Source organism: Bos mutus, chromosome 27 (assembly GCF_027580195.1).
Source record: "Bos mutus isolate GX-2022 chromosome 27, NWIPB_WYAK_1.1, whole genome shotgun sequence".
NCBI lineage: Eukaryota > Metazoa > Chordata > Mammalia > Artiodactyla > Bovidae > Bos > Bos mutus.
In genome coordinates this window covers 20,012,720-20,034,524 of record NC_091643.1, presented here as the reverse complement: position 1 = coordinate 20,034,524, position 21,805 = coordinate 20,012,720, and the positions used below count along the sequence as shown (strand labels likewise).

The 21,805-nt window shown below is 35.9% G+C and overlaps 1 protein-coding gene across 2 annotated transcripts in view; it reads left to right on the top strand.

The window, feature by feature from the left end:
- Positions 1 to 21,805, top strand: part of TNKS (tankyrase) — a 157,025-nt gene that overhangs the window by 13,833 nt on the left and 121,387 nt on the right. For both annotated transcript variants that reach the window (XM_070364361.1, XM_005907917.3), the window contains exon 2: positions 7,959 to 8,183. In XM_070364361.1, the coding sequence (XP_070220462.1) occupies positions 7,959 to 8,183 (225 nt within the window). The remainder of the gene's footprint in view (positions 1 to 7,958; positions 8,184 to 21,805) is intronic.

Here is a 21,805-nt window from a genome sequence, read left to right as displayed (position 1 = left end):
AGATGGCAGCCCACCAGGCTCCCCCATCCCTGGGATTCTCCAGGCAAGAATACTGGAGTGGGTTGCCATTTCCTCCTCCAATGCATGAAAGTAGAAAGTAAAAGTGAAGTCCCTCAGTCGTGTCCGACTCTTAGCGAACCCACGGACTGCAGCCCACGAGGCTCCTCTGTCCATGGGATTTTCCAGGCAAGAGTACTGGAGTGGGGTGCCATTGCCTTCTCCATACCTGGAACTACTGGTATTAAATTGGTGAATAAGTTTGTTGGCTGGGAAAGAAAAGTTACTTTAGAAACCTTTCAGCTATTGCATAAATGTGTCATGGCTGAATTTTGTTTCATTGAAAGTAATTTTATTGTCATTGTAAGAGCCTTGTTTTGGTTTTTTTTTGGGGGGGTGGTGGAAATGGATTGGTATGCTTAAGAAAGTAAGCAGGTTATTCTGATATTTTAGGTTCAAGTTCTTCCTAAAGATTTTAGAGAAAACAGTGAACACATCTGTCACCAAGTAACATTTTATGTTTCATAACTTTCTGTTATTTCTTCTGAGTTACTAAAATAGATATAATACATATATATATAAAAGTTAATGAGTTGTTTTTCTAGACAGTTCCAAACATATTTTATTGTTACTTTGAGAGTCTTTTGGGTACAAATTTTGTATAAAAAATTATAAAATGTGAGAGATGTGATATAAATTTTCTCGTTGGTTTTATAAGTATAGATCAATGAATTTAGCAGTTCAAATGATGTATAGCCTTGTTGCTTTGCTGACAATCCAGTTAGGTCGAAAATGTCTTTAGGCTATGATTTTCTACTATAAATAAAAAAAATCACGTTTAAATACTCCAGATACCTTAGGTTTTTCTCTTTCTATTAAATTTTAGAATGCATAGTTATTAGTTACAAGATTTAATATTGCCTAAGGTTGTTCCTTTGAGGCTTTAATTTTAAGCAGTTTAAAATTCTGAACACAAGTGAAACAATTTTCTGTCTATAAACTCAGGCCTAGTGAATAGATACCAATGACCTTACATTTGATATTGAAACATTTTTGAGAGACTTTAATTGAAACTCTGACATTAGAATAAGAAAATTGTTATGTATATTGCGTGTAGATAATGTGTTATCAATTTAGGTTTTCCTCATAGTGCCACTACAATACTTTCCACATAATATATTTTTTAAGCTTTCTGAGTATGTAAAAAAATAAAATTGTCTCTCACACTCTTTAGGGGAAAGAAAATGCTAAAATTTATAAAAGAGGTTCATAAAACTTAGTTTAGTTGAACAGTTCATCAGGGTGAACTTTTTATTGCTGCTTGCTTGCCCTACTCAAATTCAGATTGGTTATTTATGACTCAGAGGTTCTGTGCGATCTGGTTTTACTGACCTACCCTAATGCACCACTGCCCCTTTCACCGCCAAAAAAACCTTAAAATACCCAATAATCCTTGAAAAATAAGGTATTAATGGAGAAAAACACAAAATAGAAGTACATATGAGATCTGAATTGAAGGAAAGGTATATCATACACATGGATTAGAAGACTCACTATTCTAAATTTGCAACTTACAGAATTAATTCTAGAAGAGGAACATATGTCAACATAATAGAGGCCATATGTGACAAGTCCATAGCTAACATCATGCTCGATGGTGAAAAGACAAAAGCGTTTTCTTTAAGGTCAGGAACAATATAAGTGTATCCACTCTTGCCACTTTTATTCAACATAGCATTAGAAATGCTAGCCAGAGCAATTAGACAAGAAAAAGAAAAGTCATCCAGATGAAAAAAGAAATAAAACTATCATATTTGCAGATGATACTATATATAGAAAAACTTGAAGGCTCTATCAAAAAGATTCAAATAAGAAAATTCAATAAAGTTGCAGGATATAAAATCAATATATAAAAATCTGTAGGCTTTCTTTACACTAGTAATGAACTAATAGAGAAATTAAGAGAACAATCCCATTTACAAGTGTAAAAAAAGAATAAAATACCTAGGGTAAATTTAATCAAGGAAATGAAGACCTGTATATTGAAAGATGCTAATGAAAGAAATTGAAGAAGACAAATAAATGGAAAGATATTCTGTGCTCACGGATTAAAAGAATTAAAATTGTTAGAATGTCTGTACTACAATATAGCAATAAAGATTCCATGCAACCCCTATAAAAATTCCAATGGTATATTTCATAGAAATAGAACAAAACAGTTCTCAAATTTGCCTGATATCACACAAAAGACTCCAAATAGCCAAAGCAATCTTGAAAAAGAAAAACAAAGCTGAAGATACCACGTTCTCTGATTTCAAACTATATTACAAAGCTAACTTAATAAAAACAGTATGATATTGGCATAAAAAAAGACATACAGCTCAATGGACAGAATAGAGAGCCCAGAAATAAACCCATTCATATATGGTCAATTAATTTATGACAAAGGAACCAAGAATATACAATGAGGAAAGGACAGTCTCTTTAATAAATGGTGTTGGGAGAATGGACATCTACATGCAAAAGAGTGAAACTGGACCACTATCTTACACCATACACAAAAATTAACTCAAAATGGATTAAAGACCTTAGTGTAAGACCTAATACCATATATCTCTTAGAAGAAAACATAGGTGAAATCTCCTTGACATAGCTCTTGGTGATGATTTTTTGACTCTGACACCAAAAGCAAAGCAACAAAAGCAAAAATAAGTAGACTACATTGAACTAAAAGGCCTCTGCATAGTGAAGGAAACCATCAACAAAAATGAGAAAGCAACCTACTGAGTGGAAGAAAGTATTTGTGAATGATGTTTCTGGTAAAAGGTTAATGTCCAAAATGTACAAAGAATTCATGTTGAAAACAATGTTGAAAGAATGTGTGTGCGTGGGTGGGTAGATTGACCTTGAGTAATTAGAGTCTCTCCAAGTTTTTATCTTTGGGCTAAGAATTGGATGACAGAAGGAGCTAGGCATGTGAAGATCTGGGTCTTCAGGCAGAGAACACAGCAAGTACAAAGTCCTATAGGCTGAAATAAGTTTGTCATATCCAGGAAACAGAAAGTGAAAGACAGGGTTAGTAAAGCTCAATAAGATAGGAGAGGTGAGAGTGGCCAACTCACTTGTTAAGGCATCAGATCATATCAGTCACTCAGTCGTGTCCGACTCTTTGCGACCCCATGAATCGCAGCACACCAGGCCTCCCTGTCCATCACCAACTCCCGGAGTTCACTGAGACCGCGTCCATCGAGTCAGTGATGCCATCCAGCCATCTCATCCTCTGTCTTCCCCTTCTCCTCCTGCCCCCAATCCCTCCCAGCATCTGAGTCTTTTCCAATGAGTCAACTCTTCGCATGAGGTGGCCAAAGTACTGGAGTTTCAGCTTTAGCATCATTCCTTCCAAAGAAATCCCAGGGCTGATCTCCTTCAGAATGGACTGGTTGGATCTCCTTGCAGTCCAAGGGACTTCTCCTCAAGAGTCTTCTCCAACACCACACTTGAAAAGCATCAATTCTTCGTCGCTCAGCCTTCTTCACAGTCCAACTCTCACATCCATACATGACCACAGGAAAAACCATAGCCTTAGGAGCTTTTATTATGTGTGTTATTGGAATCCATTGCAGGATTTTAAGCAGGGAAGTGACCTGATCTGGTGCATGCCTTGAATAGAGACACACTCTGCTCTGTTAAGGATGAATTGTTAGGCAGCAGATGTGACAATAGAGAGACCAACAAAAGGTTTTGTGCTGAAGTCTAGACAAGAGATTGTGGAGCTTGAAACCAAGCTGGTGACCCTAGGGAGTAGGCAGATTTGAGATGTGTGTTTGGAAGTATAGTTCATGAATATCAGAACTGAGGGAAAGAATTCTTCAACAATGAAATGAGGAAAATGCTTGTCACAGGATGTTATCACAGGAGCTAATACTTGTCAAGCATTTGGCATTCTTCTTGTCAGAAAAAAAAAGCTTACTAAATGTTAGCTACTTAACCATTATTGCTGCTATTTTTATTTTCAGGAATAAGGCATATACTTAAGCAAAAAGAATTTTTCTGTAAGAAATTTTCTGTAAAAGTTAAATTATACCTTTTGTACAACTCAGTTTGGGAGTCTCGTCTAATAGCACATACTGTTTCGTTGGTAAAGATCAGAGTGTTACACTGTCTTGATTTTTAACAGCCTCTGTTGGCTCAGAGAGAGATGGTTCATTGGTTTTTCTTTTGTGCTTTGTAACTCTAAGCCTGGAGAAGGCAATGGCACCCCACTCCAGTACTCTTGCCTGGAAACTCCCATGGATGGAGGAGCCTGGTAGGCTGGGGTCCACTCGGTCGCTAAGAGTCGGACATGACTGAGCGACTTCACTTTCACTTTTCACTCTCATGCATTGGAGAAGGAAATGGCAACCTACTCCAGTGTTCTTGCCTGGAGAATCCAGGGACAGAGGAGCCTGGTAGTCTGCAGTCCATGGGGTCGCACAGAGTCAGACAGGACTGAAGTGACTTAGCAGCAGCAGCAACACTAAGCCATAAAGATATGTATAAATAGAAACATTATTCCTTTTAAAAATTGTAACTTAACTTTTTTTGACATGTGCTAGATTGGTGGAATGGGACACTGAACATCTTGTGTGGGTCTGTAATACTTTCACTTAGAAGCTATTTCCTATGAGTTAATTTATAGGTAAGTTACTGTGTGGTCAAATTCTGTGTAGTTCTTTGAATCAGCCCTAATTATTATTTTTATTTTGGTTCTTTAGACCCCCCCAAAAAAAATCAGTTACAGAGATAATTGCTACAAACCTTGGTTATGAAACAAAGGCCTTGTATGACCATTATAGGTAATGAATTCTCTTTATGTATAAAAAGTAATTAATGCATATGCATTAAACATGGATAGAGTGGCGAATGACCAGTTATGAATTGTACTTAATAGTACAGGTAGAGTACATGTTTTGATAAGCTTTTTATGTATGGTTTTCTAAATTACAGTACTTTAAATAGGGGATTAATTTTTTGTGGGTAACACTGATTTAATGAATTTAATACAAAATCAAATTAGATGATTTCATAATTGACACATAAAATGTATCTTTACTGATTTTGGCTGTTCACCTCCACCTTTTTAAACTTGCATGTGTACACATACATATATTTTATGCAAAATTACGTTTTATGTAATAAGAAAAGAGATAAAAAAGAAGAAAAAATTCCGTATTTCTAGTACCTAGTGATTTAGTCTCATTTTCTATCCATCTATATTTCAAATATCATATTTTTTCTCCTATATTTTATTTTATATATTTGCAATGCAAAAGGCTAATTGAGGGACTTCCCAGGAGGCCCAGCGGTTAAGACTCACGCTTCTACTGCAGGGAATGCAGGCTTCATCCCTTGTCAGGGAACTAAGATCCCACATGCAGCGTGGCACAGCCAAGAAAGAAAGGAAGGGAGGGAGGAAGGGAGGGAAGGTAGAGAAAGAATGGAAGGAGAACTGATTGATGTATAAGCAACACAATTCTATGTTGGAATTTTTTATAATATTGTGTGTGTATCTGTGAGGGTGCGTGGGTGGTTGGTCTATACCTTTTTTGTTTTTTTTTTTTACTATGGTAAAATATAAATTTAAATTTTTTATTTATTTTAAGCAGTTTAAAAGTAAAATGCCATTTTTGCCATTTTAAAATATATGGCTCAGTGACATTAAGTCCATTCAGTGTTCTAGCATCCTTTCAATACAGATGATTTTATTCAAAAACTGTCATTTTATCATTTATGTAACAGTATTATTCAGAGAAGGCAATAGCACCCCACTCCATTACTCTTGCCTGGAAAATCCCATGGATGGAGGAGTCTGGTAGGCTGCAGCCCATGGGGTCGCTAAGAGTCAGACATGACTGAGCGACTTCACTTTTCGTTTTCACTTTCCTGCATTGGAGAAGGAAATGGCAACCCACTCCAGTGTTCTTGCCTGGAGAATCCCAGGGGCGGGGAGCCTGGTGGGCTGCCGTCTTTGGAGTCACACAGAGTCGGACACGACTGAAGTGACTTAGCAGCAGCAGCAACAGTATTATTGGGCATCTAATCTCCATGATTTTCTGTAAATAACATTTTGGTAAACATTCTTGATGCAAAATCTTTGTCCATGAATAAATCATTTTTTAAATGATAAAAATTGAAAAGTGGTATTTTGAGTCAGAGAGTATATTTGTTTAAGCCTATTCATGATAATGCTACATTTTCTTCTGAAATGTGGTACCATGAGACTTCCCTGGTAGTCCAGTGGTTAATACTTTGCTTCCACTGCAGGAGGTGCGGGTTCAATCCCTGGTCAGGGAACTAAGATCCCACATGCCTCCAGACCAAGAAAACAAAACATAAAACAGAAGCAATGTTATAACAAATTCAATAAAGACTTTTTAAAAAATGACCCACATCAAAAAACCTTAAAAAAAATGTGGCACCAGTTCATATTCACATTATCAGTGTGTGAACACAACTCCATTTCACCACTTTCTTGCTGGTACCAAGCATTTTTGTTTTTACTTCAATTATTAGTGAAGAAAGGAAATTAGTTTTCAAACATTGTTAGTGCACTAATTAGGGAAATGTGAATTTGCATGCAGGCTTTACTCAAATCTATAAAGCAGGAGACTTTCTTGGCCTACTTTCCTGGAGTGAGTGAATTTCTAAAGATAGTGTAAAGGACATATATTGAAATAAATCTTTTTTTGGTTTCTATTTTCCACATAATTCTCATTTATTTAGTTAATATATGCGTAAAATGAAAGAAGATATGACCATTACTGCTTTCCACTGTTAAAATGTCATGTTCTGTCATTTTCTAACAACATTACATGGTAAGTAATAGCATGGAGGCAGTGATACCTAGCTGGCAAGTCCTAATAAAATTTAAAGTAGGAAAGGAAAGATCACTAATAAAAGTATTAAGCTGGTAAAGATAAAAATGCTAATATTTTCAGTAATCTTTTTTTTTAACCCATTGCATTGTAGCTTAAAATTTCATCATAGTACTATGATGACCTTCAAATTATCAAAATGGCTATTTTTTCCATTTTTAATTATCTCACTAAATCCTCATCATGCTGGACTTAGCATAATGTTGTGGCCCTTTAACATCCATAATGTGTTTTCTTGGTATTTCTTACCATTCCCAGTGTTTGCCTAGTCTGTACAGTGCTTTAGATATTTTTCTGGCTCTTCTAACAACACCCTCCAGTACCACCATTTTTCTGTCTGAAAATTGTGATGCTTTTCACCAGTGTTCTGGTTCTGTATTTCCAAAAGCCTGTATTCTCATTTATTTGTCCTAAAATTCCCTCAAACTCAGTAAATCCAAATTTGAATTGTAACTACACATTTCATTTAGTTTGGGTACCAGTCCCAAGAGTAGATATTATGGCATTATTTTTAGTTCTTCCTTTTCAAATACCTTGTAACCAAGATATTTGTTTTTTTTTTTAATATATTTGATAGTTTGATAGTTTGGTATTTGATAGTTTGTAACCAAACTATCACCATGTATTTCTGGTATCCGTATATTCTCCAATTTCCGTAGTGTAATGTTAAGTGCTGTGCTTTGTCTTAGATTTGATTTTCATTGGTATTTAAAAATATAGAAATGGATTTTATGCATCGGATTTTGAGAGGAAAGTGAATGCCTTGGACAGGAATCCTGCCTCATTCATCCTGCATTTCTAGCATGGAATAGGTGTTGAAGAAATGTTTTTGGAAGGAATTGCCCAAACTAAAGGAAGAGCTTCCTTAGTTCTCAGTTCTGTGAGATGAGGGAATCTATTTGAATGGCATCTTTTTTTTTCTTTACCTTTTTGCTGTAGAACATAGTACTTCAGTTACTCATATTTGTTGATATTATTGTTAAAGGAATTCTAATGGTTCTTTTTACAAAACTGATTTACAATATAAAATATTTTCCCTATTTTTAGGTTTTGGAAGAAAGGATGTGGTAGAACACTTACTACAGATGGGTGCTAATGTCCATGCTCGTGATGATGGCGGTCTCATTCCACTTCATAATGCGTGTTCTTTTGGCCATGCTGAGGTTGTAAGTCTGTTACTGTGCCAAGGAGCTGATCCAAATGCCAGGGATAACTGGAACTATACCCCTCTGCATGAAGCTGCTATAAAAGGAAAGATCGATGTATGTATTGGTAAGTATTATTTGGTGATATCTAAATTGTAAGGTCAGCCCCACAGATAGAATAACATTTAAAATAAAGGTTTACCCTTGCTTGTTTTTTATTGTAGTGGAAATAATGTTTCCTCAGAACAAAGAACACTTTGTTACTTCTTATAAGCAATTATTTTCCATCAAAGGGGAAGTAAAGACATGGTAATCTAAAGTTGGTTAGGAACAAGATTCACAATATTAACTCTCCAAATGTAAGGCAAATGCCAGCTGGGGTGGAACTAAATTTTGATGGATTACTGTTATCAAATTTAGTTAATTTACAGTCTTTAAAAGTCTGAAAGTTTTCCATCCTAGCATCAATGAGAACCATTATAAAGTACAAGTTCTTACTGAATTGGATGACATATTTGGATGTTCAGGTTGATTCAAGCAAAGTCATCTAGTACCAAGGCAAAACCTTTTTCTTTATGTTGCTAAAATTGAACACCAGCTATTTTATTAGCCCTGGAAAACCGTTGAATGATTCGAATACAACAGTTCAAGGCTTAATATTTTCAACGAGTCTAGAGAAAAAGCAATTTCAAACAAAATTGAACTTTTCAACAATTTTAAGTATTGCGATTATATGAAATTGTATTCAATCAGCATTTCTTTCTCCTTTATATGTATATCTAAATAGGCATCTATTTTAGACTTTGCTTTATTGTGTAAAATCTTTGGTTTTGAAATCTAAAACAGGCTTCTAGAGAACAAGCATAGTGTCTCCTGAATGTATCGTCTCTTTCTTGAAACTCAAGATGATGGATATTTGTTTCGCCTTTAGCAGGTTGATTTACAAATTATCTTCTTGAATGGCACCCATTTCAGTATAATTGGCTATTTTTTCTGATAAAACTCAAATAAATATGTCACATTTAAAGATACAGAGGTGGTGCTGTTATAAAGATTTTCTCCCACTTCATAGCCATCTATTCCAGCTTCAAATATATTTTTTTGTTTTCCTCAAATTATTGCATTGTCTGACAAAACTTCTTTATTCTATTCTCTGCCATTATCCTTTATCACTTCACCAGCCAATTTTACCAAATGAAATTCAAGGTCATTTCAACATGACCCTTATACCCTATCCTTTTTGATCTTTGACATCTTACACTTGATTCTCCCATTTCCTCCTAAGTCTCTCACTAAAACAGCCATGTCCTAGACTAAATCGTTCATAAAACTAATCTGAAAAGCTTGAGTTTACCACATATTTTCTGATTACTAAATCTCTTAAGTTATTTGTGATGTTACTATGTGATAACTGTTATTGAATTTGAAGTGTACTCTTACCAAATCTTCTAGACCTTCAACCTCCCTACTCTCATTCTTTCTTGCTTCACTTTGTCACATCCATTGGATTTTTCTGTTGTTAAAGAATTTTACACAATTTTCACCTTCCAGTGTATTATCTCTTTTAGGCTGAAGTGTTCTATTTTCCTACCTGTACCTCTTGAATTTTTCATTCTGTCGCTGCTTTTAAGAAAATTTCCTTTTATGTTGTCTTTGCAAGATTGTTGTACTTATCGGTAAACCACAGATCTTAAAAAATCATATTGCTTTATTATATTTGACTCTTTAGAACTCTTTACATAATAAGAGGCATTTATTATGTATTTTTAACTTTTTGTTTTGAAATAATTATAGATTCATAGAAAGCTCCAAAAATAGTACAAGAAGGTCCATGTATCCTCCTAGTTTCACCCTTTGGCTACATCTTACGGTGTCATAATACAGTATCAAAAATAGGAAACTAGTGTTGGTACAATGTGTAGAGTTCTGTGCCATTTAATCACATGTTCAGATTAATGTAACTGCAGTCAAGATACAGAACATATTATTGGAAGCTCCCCCTCATTCATTTTATTTATGAAAGAAAGTGAAAGTATTAGTTGCTTAGTCATGTCCAGTTCTTTGCGACCCCATGGACTGTAGCCTGCTAGGCTCCTCTGTCCATGGGATTCTCCAGGCAAGAATACTGGAGTGGGTTGCTGTTCCCTTTTCCAGGGGATCTTCCCTACCCAGGGATTGAACTCACATTGCAGGCAGATTCTTTACTATCTGAGCCACCAGAGAAGCCTACTTATAGCCTACTTTTATAATGATCTACTCCCCATCCCAGATCCTTAACCCTTAGCAACCAGTAACATGTTCATCTGTATAATTTTGTCATTTTGAGAGTGCTATAAGTGGAATCATACAATATGTAATTTTTTTGAGATTGGCTTTTTTTTCTTATTTGCCTTCCAGATCTTTTTTAAAATTGCTGATTATTATGCCATGGTTTTGGTGTACTGTAGTTTAGCATTCACAGCTGAAGAATGTTTTGGTTGATTCAGCTTCTTGGCTATTACAAATAAAGCTCCTGTGAACATTTGTGTACAAATTTTTATGTGGAGATGAGTTTTCTTTTCTCTGAGATAAATGCTTTAGATTGTGATTGCTGGGTAATACAGATATTTATATACAAATATAAAACATTTTATAGTCAGATATAAACTATGTTTATTTAATCGACTGTTGGTCAAATTGTTGTTATTCTTCATTAAGGATGGGTTGTTGAATATTGGTCCTGAGCATGCATTGACTTCTGGTTATGGATTGTTTATAATGAATGGACTGTCAAACATTTTTTGTTGGTACTTGTTTGAAGAGTTGAGATAGGGAGGGAAAAGAAAGAAAAAGGTGATGCTGGTAAATCTACCAAAAACTTCTGTGGTTAGATGATATATAATTCACTGTTTTCCCTTGAAGGCAACTCAAAGTACTTAACCAAAGTTCTTCAGTAATGTTTATATCCTATGCATGAAATGGATGATTCAAATTTCTTACCATTTTACTAGTAAAGAAAGGAGAAAGCTGTTTCTTTGCCACAGTCTCTAGAGCTGATATAAAGTTGTTATAATAAAAAATGTTTTCTTGACTGAGAATGAAAAGTTCTCTCTGCTTAGTGAGATTTATTTAAGAGTGTATTGTAAGCCTAAAAAATTAATTTCATTCTTTAAATGCGCCAAACATTCTTTATTCTTAGTTTTTTTTAGATCATCCAATACTTAACAAATTTAAAGTGGCAATCTTTACTGTACTTTAAAAAAAACTTAAGGTAATCTATTTACTAAAGCTTAAACTAAGTCTTTATTATTATAACTCACTCCTAAAGTAATCTTCCTTTCATGATTTCCAGGAATGATTTCTATTTTCTGTGTCTTCCATCTAGAAAGATATATTTACTTTCCTTGTTCAAATCTAGTTTAAAATATCTGTTCTATGTACTCATGTTTCTCTTCACATCATATACCCCTTTACTAAATTACCTGATCACTTCCATGGTCCTTTGATTAAAAAGTCCTGGAACTTGAAAGTGGCATGGGATTGGGAGCAGAGGAGGGAAGAATGGTACCACTTCTGATACACTCTTGTCTTTTGTTATTTCAAATATAGTATATTGAAGATGAACAGCTTTCTGGGTTTACTAGCAAGTACAGTGATATTAACCAGCACACCTCATTTTCTGTCCATCTAGATTTATGCTGCCTGATATTGTAACCAATAAATGAAACCTGGTTAAAATGTAAAAGTTTTTAAATTTAATTCTTCAGTTGCACTAGCCACATTTCAAGTGCCTAATAACCATATCTGTCCACTGGTTACTGTATCCGAGTGTGTGAATATTGAAATCTCCATCATTGTACAAAGTTCTGTCAGATAGTGCTGTTAAAGTCAGTGTACCTGTATACATAGTCCTTTAATGAGATCATTCCACATATGCCATTTTCTTATTTTTTCACTGTGTTATGACCATATTTCATTATCAGTGAATATTTTTTAATCTAACCTCACTTTTAAAGGCTGTCAAGAATTATATAGAAATAACCACTTTTTAGATCTTTCATCCATATTAGGCCATTTAGAAGATTTCTGATTTTTCACTATTGTATAAACAGTACTATAGAGAATATCATTTTCATTAATCACATATGTAAACCCTGATTACTTTTAGGAAACTACTGGAAAACTAGAGCTTCTTAATAAGAATCAAAGAAATACAGCTGCTGGAGAACTTGACTAGGGCTCTGGATTTAGCTTGTCACTTTATCTATCCATATGTCGTCTATAAATGAGCTAGGTTAAGAAAAGTCATTTCCCACACCTTTCTTACTCCTTGCAAAAATTCATTGAAAATTCAGCGAAGCATTGAGAATTTGATTCGTTTGCCTTTGTTTCATTATTCCATCTCTTGCCTGTTCCTGCCAGAGTACCTCCCTTTGGCATTTTTAACATCCATTTTCCATATAAAAACTGAATTGGGATCTTTTAAACAAGTCTCAATGTTGCATTTTTGTAAAAGTAAAAAATTGGCAAACTTCCATACTTGGATCCTTCAAAAGGAGAAGAGCCAAAAATGATAGTAATTTTTCCCTTCTGAAATAATCCCTGCTGACACTGAGCACCATTATGTTGATGACTTGCCCACTGATTCAGCTGCATTCAAGAAGGTTAGTGTTTTTGCATTTACCTGGTAAATTTGGGACTACTTCAGTAGGCATTCTGGTTAATAGTGTTAAATATATATATTTATATAGAGAGTTTATTTGTTCATTGTATTCTACTAAAGTTTCCAGAATGAATGCCTTCATTCTCATTTAAGAAATACATCAAAGATGCTTAAATTAGAGGGGAAAAGGTCAAATAACAGAACAAAAGAATGACCAAAAAAGACCTCATACATTTTTGAAAGTGAGATAATGCTTTACTTAATGCTTAAGACTGTCTGTTAAGGAAATTAATTGTATGCTTGTATTTACTTTTAGATTAAACATGGTCATTCAGATACTCTATGGAGTTCATTGAGATGCATGGCTTAAGCTTGGGGTTGTATGAAAGAGGTATTTGATTCAGATGGCTCATGTAACCAACTTGGCTTTCTCTTTACGTGATCACCATGTTGTCTGAAATTGCTGTAATAGTTGTAGTTGTGATATTATTTAAGAAATTGTGTCCTTGCTTTGTACAGTTCCCTGGTGACAGATTTCAGAGGCAGGCCCAAATTGGAGATAAAGATTTATGGAGTCCTTCTCATTCCTCTTTCTCACTGACCAAACTAGAAGTTGTTAAGTATAATTGCAGTTTCAGGGCTTTAAAAAATTGTTTAGTTGTTCAGTTATTTAAATCTGCTAATTCTGTTTTTTAAATGGAGTGGGTGTTAGTTAGACTTTTCATCTATAAACAGAATCTGAGATTAAGAATGTTGCTTTATTGTGAGTTGTTTGATAGTCTACCCTCAGGTATGACAATCCAGATAAGACAGTAAGAAATGCCACAGTGTGTCGAAATATGTTTATTTTGTGTCAAGCCAGAACTTTTCTATATTTGCTGTGGTATAAATAATCGTGGTTAGAGATAGAGTGTGTATATTTTATTTTGCCTGTGGGGGCACCATTTTGAGTGTTGATCTTTTGAAATAATGTACTTGACTGTAAGGATGGAGGGAACAAGAGCAAGAAGTATTCTAGTGGGTCTCCTGAAATGAAACCCTGGTGTCTCGGTGTTCTTGCAGAGTTGTGGTTGCGTGTTGATGGGATTAGGACAAGGTCACTGGTCATTGGAAGAAGGTATTTAGGACAATTGCATAGATGCCCCCATTAGAAGTCACATAAAGGAAAGAAAGCTTGAGTTACAGTTCTGGTGTGGTCTTGACTTGTACTTGTGTAGAATGATATGGCAGAAATTAAATGCTTGGCTTTAGAATTAAGTATGAATTCTCTTTTATCACAAACAATTGCATTGAGCCTCAATTTCTCATTTATAAGGCAGGCATCAAACTTGCTGCACTGGGTTGTTATGGGAAGTTAACTGAAATAATAAAGCGGGTATAGCCTCAGCAAGTGCTTGTTCCCTTCCATGCTCTTTCTCCCTTGGGTGGCAGCATAAGATGTCCTCAAGAGATCATTTTTGTATTCTGACCGTTAGTAAAACCTTAATGAGAGATATGTGGCTCTTTGTTGCCATCACTGTGAACTCATTTATGTCTTTTGTTTCAGATTCATTGTAACTGTGTAAACTTGAATTATAATTTGATGAGACATGAATTTTTTTTTTAATGATGAGACATGAAATTTTTTTTTTAATTGCAATTTTGGTCTTTTAACTTAGCAGAGATATTTGCAGATAGGATAATGGAAAATCACTGTGAGTTAAACCTTTCCCCACAAATATTTCAATAGCAGTTGTATGAAGTTCTAGTATGATTTGCTGTGACTGAGTAAAAAGTTTGTGAAAGCTTGACAGTTGTGAAGAAGTGTGAACAATGATAATTTTTTAAAGGCAAATTAATTATGAGGAAGTAGTTCTTCAGGCTATTGGAGGGCATCATAATTGGCTGTTTCTGAAAATTGCAACCCCCTAGGAATGAGAGAAGGGAAAGAGCAAAGGAAAAGCTCAAATAAAAGAAAAAGGTATTCTTTTCCTCCTGAACGTGGGCTAAAGGAGCTAAGGTGGGAGAAGTGTGACTAAGTACTGTCGTTAAGAGTATCACTCGTAGGATAATTTATTGAATCTAATACAAAATAAGTTTCATTAAAAAAGTATTTCTTTTATTTCCCAAAGAATGAAAACTTAACAGTTATGTTCTTTTCCTCCTTCAGATTGAAAGTACAACAGTGTATTGAAGTTCCAGTCATTTGAATTCTTAGACACATAAGAAAATAATAAAGTTGTGATATTATTGAAGAAACTGAAATTCAAAGCAGAATCAGAATATTATGACATCAGCTCAACCCTATGTTCTTTGTGGAAAATATTTTAAAACGTGTGACTTTAAACCTTGTGTCTCGTAGCACTAAAACTGAATTGGTCTTAATATTTTATACTAATGAGGAATTTCCCTGAAACTACTAGTAAGTCCTTGAGGCCTTATTCGGCCCTTGACAGTTTAGGGATGGATTCAGAAAACCATGTATCTGAAACTTCACTTAGAGACAGATCGGAAAGCAGCTCTTATTTGTGGTTGCTGCCCCTAGAACTGTGAGACTTCTATCATCCTGTTACAGGCTTGAGGGCTTCCCAGGTGGCGCAGTGGTGCAGGCAGGACACAGGTTCAGTCCCTGGCGGTCTGCGGTTTAGGGGGTCTCAAAGAGTCGGACATGACTGAACACCCGTGTTATAAACTTATTTGGTCAGACTGAAATGTCTGCTTTGTCCCTTAATTAGTATTTTATCTAGCTGAGTCTAGTCGAGTGTTAGAAAAAGTAATCTTCTCCTAAGTACAAGCAAGCATAAAGCAATACTTGGGCACAGATTCCTTGTTTCTAGGGCTCTTACCAGTTTGCCTTTATTTTAATCAACTGGTATTTTTTTTTTTTAGCACCTTCTGTGTTTGCAGTTCTGTTTTTGAAAGCAGATGAAAAGCTGAAGGGACAGGGTTTTTATTGAGTTCCTATTATGTGCTAAGAACCAAGCTAGATTTATATATATATATATAATATATATATATATAATATATATATGTATTGATGTCATAATTGAGCCTATATATATAAGGTTTATAATTGAGACTATATATAAGGTTTATATATAGTCTCCATTATGACAGCAATCCTTGGTGGAAGGTAGTGTTTTATGAAAGAGGAAATTGAAATCGACAGAGGTGAAGTCATTTGCCTCAGGCCAGACAGTTGCTAAGTAGAGAGCAGTCTTCTCAAACCCACATTCGTCTGACTCCTAGACAGGACTTTCTTTTCGACTTGATTCCCTAGGGTTTCCAGGTTTCCAGGAGATATGCTTTGTCATAATCACTCTTATATTTATTCTACTACCTGCTTTATCTTAAAATAAATTGTGGTTTGTGTAAGAAGATAAGACTGATTTCCCACATGTATTGGGGCCTGCCTTAACTTCTTATTGCAAAAAGGATATAATTGAATTGGATATTAAAATCTGCTGTATACACATACAGAATAATACCTCAGTTACTCCAGATGTAACAGGCTTCTTGAAAAATTCTTGGTTTTTTCTATTTATAGGAAGACTGGGTTAGAGGAGCAAAATTTAATTGGATGATTCTTTTATTAAAACATTTCATGCCAAAATGTTACCCTAAAGAACTGCTCTCTTATGTAAATTTGGTAAAATTTTGTTTTCTGGAATTAGTTTTCTAATGTCTTCAAAAAATTCTTATATGCACATGTGGACTATATGTTAGTCCCTGTTCTAAGAGTGCCTCAAATATTTATTTTGTCCTCCTAATAGCTCCATGAGTAGATACTGTTACTCTCTCCTGATTACAGATGAGGAAATGGAGGCACAGAGAGGTGACGTTGCTTCCAGGGGTCCTAGAACTAGGAGATGGTGGACCCGGGATTCTATCCCATTCAGTCTGATTCCAAAGGACCACTCTGAACTGTGGTGATTTGCCACTAGTAAGTGAAGCAGCCTTAGGAGAGTTTTTGAACTTAATTTTACCTCAGTGAACTATCTTCCCTTATGTGCCTCATTAAATAGAAACCTATTTTTAATCCATTTATTCCTGTGTACTTGACCAGGAAAAAATAAGAATGCACTTTTTTTCTAAGTTCAAAGGCACATAAAGGCAGATAGTTCATTGAGGTGAAATTAGGTAATATATCACAAATATGTTGACAGAATTCTGAATTTTTGGTGACTTTTATATCAAAGGCAAAGACAAAAGGTAGTATGGTTAAAAATCTGGACTTTTATACAGTAGAAAATTACTTCTTGACAGTTTTACTTAAGATTTATTCTCCAGTCTCAGCATTATCACAGTTTCTAAATTAATGTATTTATTTTATATTGGTCTTGTTAATTTAATGTTACTGCCATATTTAATGTTATTCAGTTGATAAGAACTACCTGATTTTTATTTCTCCATTGGTTACAAATTAATTACTTAAACAACAACTTTAAGAGAAGTATTGTTTTGGTGAACATACTTGCACAGTGTGCATAAAGATCTTTTTTGTCTGAGGAGAAATATCTCTCTCATTTCCCTCTCATTATAGACATAATATATATTTGTAATAATTGGGGCTTCCCAGGTGGTACTAGTGGTAAAGAACCCTCCTGCCAGTGCAGGAGATATAAGAGACACAGGTTCGATCCCTGGGTCAGGAAGATCCCCTAGAGAAGGGAATAGCAACCCACTCCAGTATTCTTGCCTGGAGAATCCAATGGATATAGTAGCCTGGCAGGCTTAGTGTCACGAAGAGTTGGACATGACTGAAGTGACTTAGCACAGCATGGCATTTGTAATAAACATTAAAACACTGTAGAAATATGTTAAAATAGAAACATTTTTGTAAGCCTACTCATTTACCATGTATTCTATATAATACTTTAAATTAAGATCTCTTATTGCTGTAGATGCCCACTGAAATCCGCCCAAGTACTCTGGAACTAATGCCTCTTTCTCCATCATCGTTTTTATTGCCTCTTCCTCTTCTCTGAAAAAACTTTTGAAGTCCAGAACAGGATTTTGAGGCAAGCTGGAGCAAATTCTCTCTAATGAGAATTTGGAATTAAGATTCAGATAGCATAAGTATATGTATTGTCTGTATCTGAGGATGATGGTGACAGAGCCGAGAGACAGGGATTGGCAGCAACAGGATAAATTTGGGGACATGTTTCTGCCTTTGCTTTTGATGAGATACCTCTCTTCTTTAATAAATTTTCATGTTGTTTAAGCCACAACATATCTCCCTTGTAATAAATAAAACCGCTTTATTAATATAAAGTCGGTACCCAAAATATATTTTGATAGGTCACAGCATCTTAAAAGACTCCTTAGAAATCACTTTTATATTTACCATTTACTACTATTTACTATTACTTTTTAAAAAGTTATTTACGAGTTACTATTTTACTAATTTACTATTTGCTTCTTTCTTATTAAGATATTAAACCACAAAAATCTTCCTTCAAATGAAATCTAATGCAGTAACCCAAAATGTAAAAGTGTGGAGAGGAGAGAAGCAAAGACCTTCGTGTATTCCACCTCACACAAATGCATGTGTATAAGGGGATTGGCTGTGGGCCCCTAAGACCCTCAGGAGCAGTGGTTTCAGCCACGAATAGTTTTGCCCATTGAGGAGATATTAGCAATGTCTAGAGCCTGGTGGGCTGCCGTCTATGGGGTCACACAGAGTCGGACACGACTGAAGTGACTTAGCAGCAGCAGCAACAGAGATGATTTTGGTTGTCGCAGTGGAGGAATGCTGTTGACGTCCAGCGGGTAGAGGTCAGGGTGCTGTTAAACGTCTTCCAGTGCCCAGGGCTGCACCCTGCTGTTCATGTTGCATGACAGTCCAGGGCCAAAGCCAGGGCCTGACTGACTTGATTAGAAAAGATGCCACAAGCCACTTTTAGATTCAGATAGTTTGTTACATACATAGATTGTGAAAAGAAGAATCGAGTGTGCCAGCTCCTTGTGGTCCTTCTACCATGCGCTACAAAAGATGACACTGAGCGAAAAGGGCCAAACGACGGCAGCAGGCACTATGGGAAGAGTGCCTGTTGCTCTCTTGCTGAAGAGTCAGCAGAGGGGAGAGGAAGAGCGCCCCCGCCCGACCTCATCGGTTGCTTCAGTTTACAGCTGAAATGGTAGACTCACATATCTAAGGTGTTCAAAACAGATTAAACATTTTCCAGTAGTTGAATCATGCTTCAGTTTTAATATTTAATTAAAATTAAATCAGTAATTCCCCTGGAGAAGGGAATGGCAACCCATTCCAGTATTCTTGCCTGGAGAAGATTATGGCCAGATGAGCCTGGGTGGGCTACAGTCCATGGGGTCACAAAGAGTCGGATACCGCTCAGCCACTGAGCACATGCTATAGTTAGGGTAGTTTCGCAAATTGTTGATATTTACCTCTGATGTGTTGTACGATTACTCTATTGACGTATTGACTTGTCTTGATTTATCAGCTGTTTTTTATAGTCAGTTCAGTTCAGTCCCTCAATCGTGTCCGACTCTTTGCGACCCCATGAATCGCAGCATGCCAGGCCTCCCTGTCCATCACCAACTCCCAGAGTTCACTCAAACTCACGTCCATCGAGTCCGTGATGCCATCCAGCCATCTCATCCTCTGTCGTCCCCTTCTCCTCCTGCCCCCAGTCCCTCCCAGCATCAGAGTCTTTTCCAATGAGTCAACTCTTCACATGAGGTGGCCAAAGTACTGGAGTTTCAGCTTTAGCATCATTCCTTCCAATGAACACCCAGGGCTGATCTCCTTTAGAATGGACTGATTGGATCTCCTTGCAGTCGAAGGGACTCTCAGGAGTCTTCTCCAACACCACACTTCAAAAGCATCAATTCTTCGGCGCTCAGCGTTCTTCACAGTCCAACTCTCACATCCATACATGATCACAGGAAAAACCATAGCCTTGACTAGACGGACCTTTGTTAGCAAAGTAATGTCTCTGCTTTTCAATATGCTATCTAGGTTGGTCATAACTTTCCTTCCAAGGAATGTCTTTTAATTTCGTGGCTGCAGTCACCATCTGCAGTGATTTTGGAGCCCCAAAAAATAAAGTCTGACACTGTTTGCACTGTTTCCCCATCTATTTCCCATGAAGTGATGGGACCAGATGCCATGATCTTCGTTTTCTGAATGTTGAGCTTTAAGCCAACTTTTTCACTCTCCTCTTGCACTTTCATCAAGAGGCTTTTTAGTTTCTCTTCACTTTCTGCCATAAGGGTGGTGTCATCTGCATATCTGAGGTGATTGATATTTCTCCCTGCAATCTTGATTCCAGCTTGTTCTTCCAGCCCAGCGTTTCTCATGATGTACTCTGCATAGAAGTTAAGTAAGCAGGGTGACAATATACAGCCTTGACGTACTCCTTTTCCTATTTGGAACCAGTCTGTTGTTCCATGTCCAGTTCTAACTGTTGCTTCCTGACCTGCATATAGGTTTCTCAGTTATTCCTAATTTATATGTTTAATATTTTTTTCTGTATCATTGATTTTATCCTGTGTGAGCTTCTTGAACCTGTAAATTGCTGTCTTTTTTCTTTTTTAATGTCTTACTTGTTATGGGAAACTCTTAGGCATTCTTTCTTCAAATATGTATGTGTTTCTTTTTCTTTTAAGACTGATTACAACTTATTAGACATTCTCACTCCATCCTTTGCCCATGATAATTTCTCCTTGTAGCATTCTTAGAAGTATCTATGGATATATTTTCGAAGTCAGTAAATTTCTCTTCAGGTGTTTGTAATCTGTTGTTAGACCCCTCTTTGAGCTTTTAAAAAAATCAACTTTATTGAATTCTAACATAAATTAGTTTGATATAATGAAATAAAATGCATCCATTTTAAGTATGTATATTGATGAGTTTTGCTAAATGTATAGGCCCATGTAATCACTACTGTAATTTTGTAGAACATTTTTATCACTCTAAATTTAAAGTTCTCTGGTATCTATTTGCAGTCAGTTTTCTCTTCCCCCTCTACCATCCCTAGAGAACAATTGATCTGTTTTCTGTCACAGTAGATTAGCTTTCTAGTCTAGAAATAGGTTCTTTGCTGTATGGCTTCTTTTGCTAAGCATGTTTTAGAGATTTCATCCCTCCAGTGTGTTGTTGTTGCTTAGTCCCTAAGTCATATCCAACTCTTTGTGACCCCATGGACAGTAGCACTCCAGGCTTCCCTGTCCTTCACCATCTCCCGGAGTTTGCTCAAACTCATATCCAATGAGTCGGTGATGGCATCCAACCATCTCATCCCCTGTTGCCCTTTACTCCTCCTGTCCTCATTCTTTTCCACCATTAGGGTCTTTTCCAGTGAGTTGGCTTTTCCCATGTGGCCAAAGTTTTGGAGCTTCAGCATCAGTCCTTCCAGTGAATATTCAGGGTTGATTTCCTTTAGGATTGGCTGCTTTGATCTCCTTACTGTCCAAGGAACTCTCAAGAGTCCTCTAGCACCACAGTTCAAAAGCATCAGTTCTTTGGCACTTAGTCTTCTTTATGGTCCAACTCTCACATCTGTACATGACTACTGGAAAAACCATAGCTTTGACTATATAGACCTTTGTTGGCAAAGTGTAAGTCAATAGTTTATTTATTTTAATTGCTAAGTAGAGTTTTTTTGTATAGGTATGTTAAAATTTGCTTATCCTTTCACCTGTTGATGAATATTGAGATGTTTTTCATTTTTTTGCTGTTCTAAATAAACACGCAGTATTCACGTGCAAGTCTTTTGTATGGCCATATTTCTTTTCCTTTTGGGTAGATATCTAAAAGTAGGATGTTAGCATGTAACAGTCGTGCATATTTACCTTTGTAAGTAATTGCCAAATTGATTTCCAAGTAGTTACGTACCACTCTATATGCCCACCAGCAGTGTATGAGAGTTCCAATTTAGTATATTCTCACTAATACTTAATACCGTTAATAATAAAAGATGGATTACTGCCCATCTTTTACATTTGCATTTTTCTTTTGAATGATGATGTATAGAGCATCTTTTCACATACTAGCAGTTTGTGTATCTTTTTGTCTTATGCATTGGAGATTACAGCTCGTTAAAATTTGTTTCCGTAGTATTTTGCTTTAAAATTTAAAAATTTTTATTTGCTGAAAAATCTAA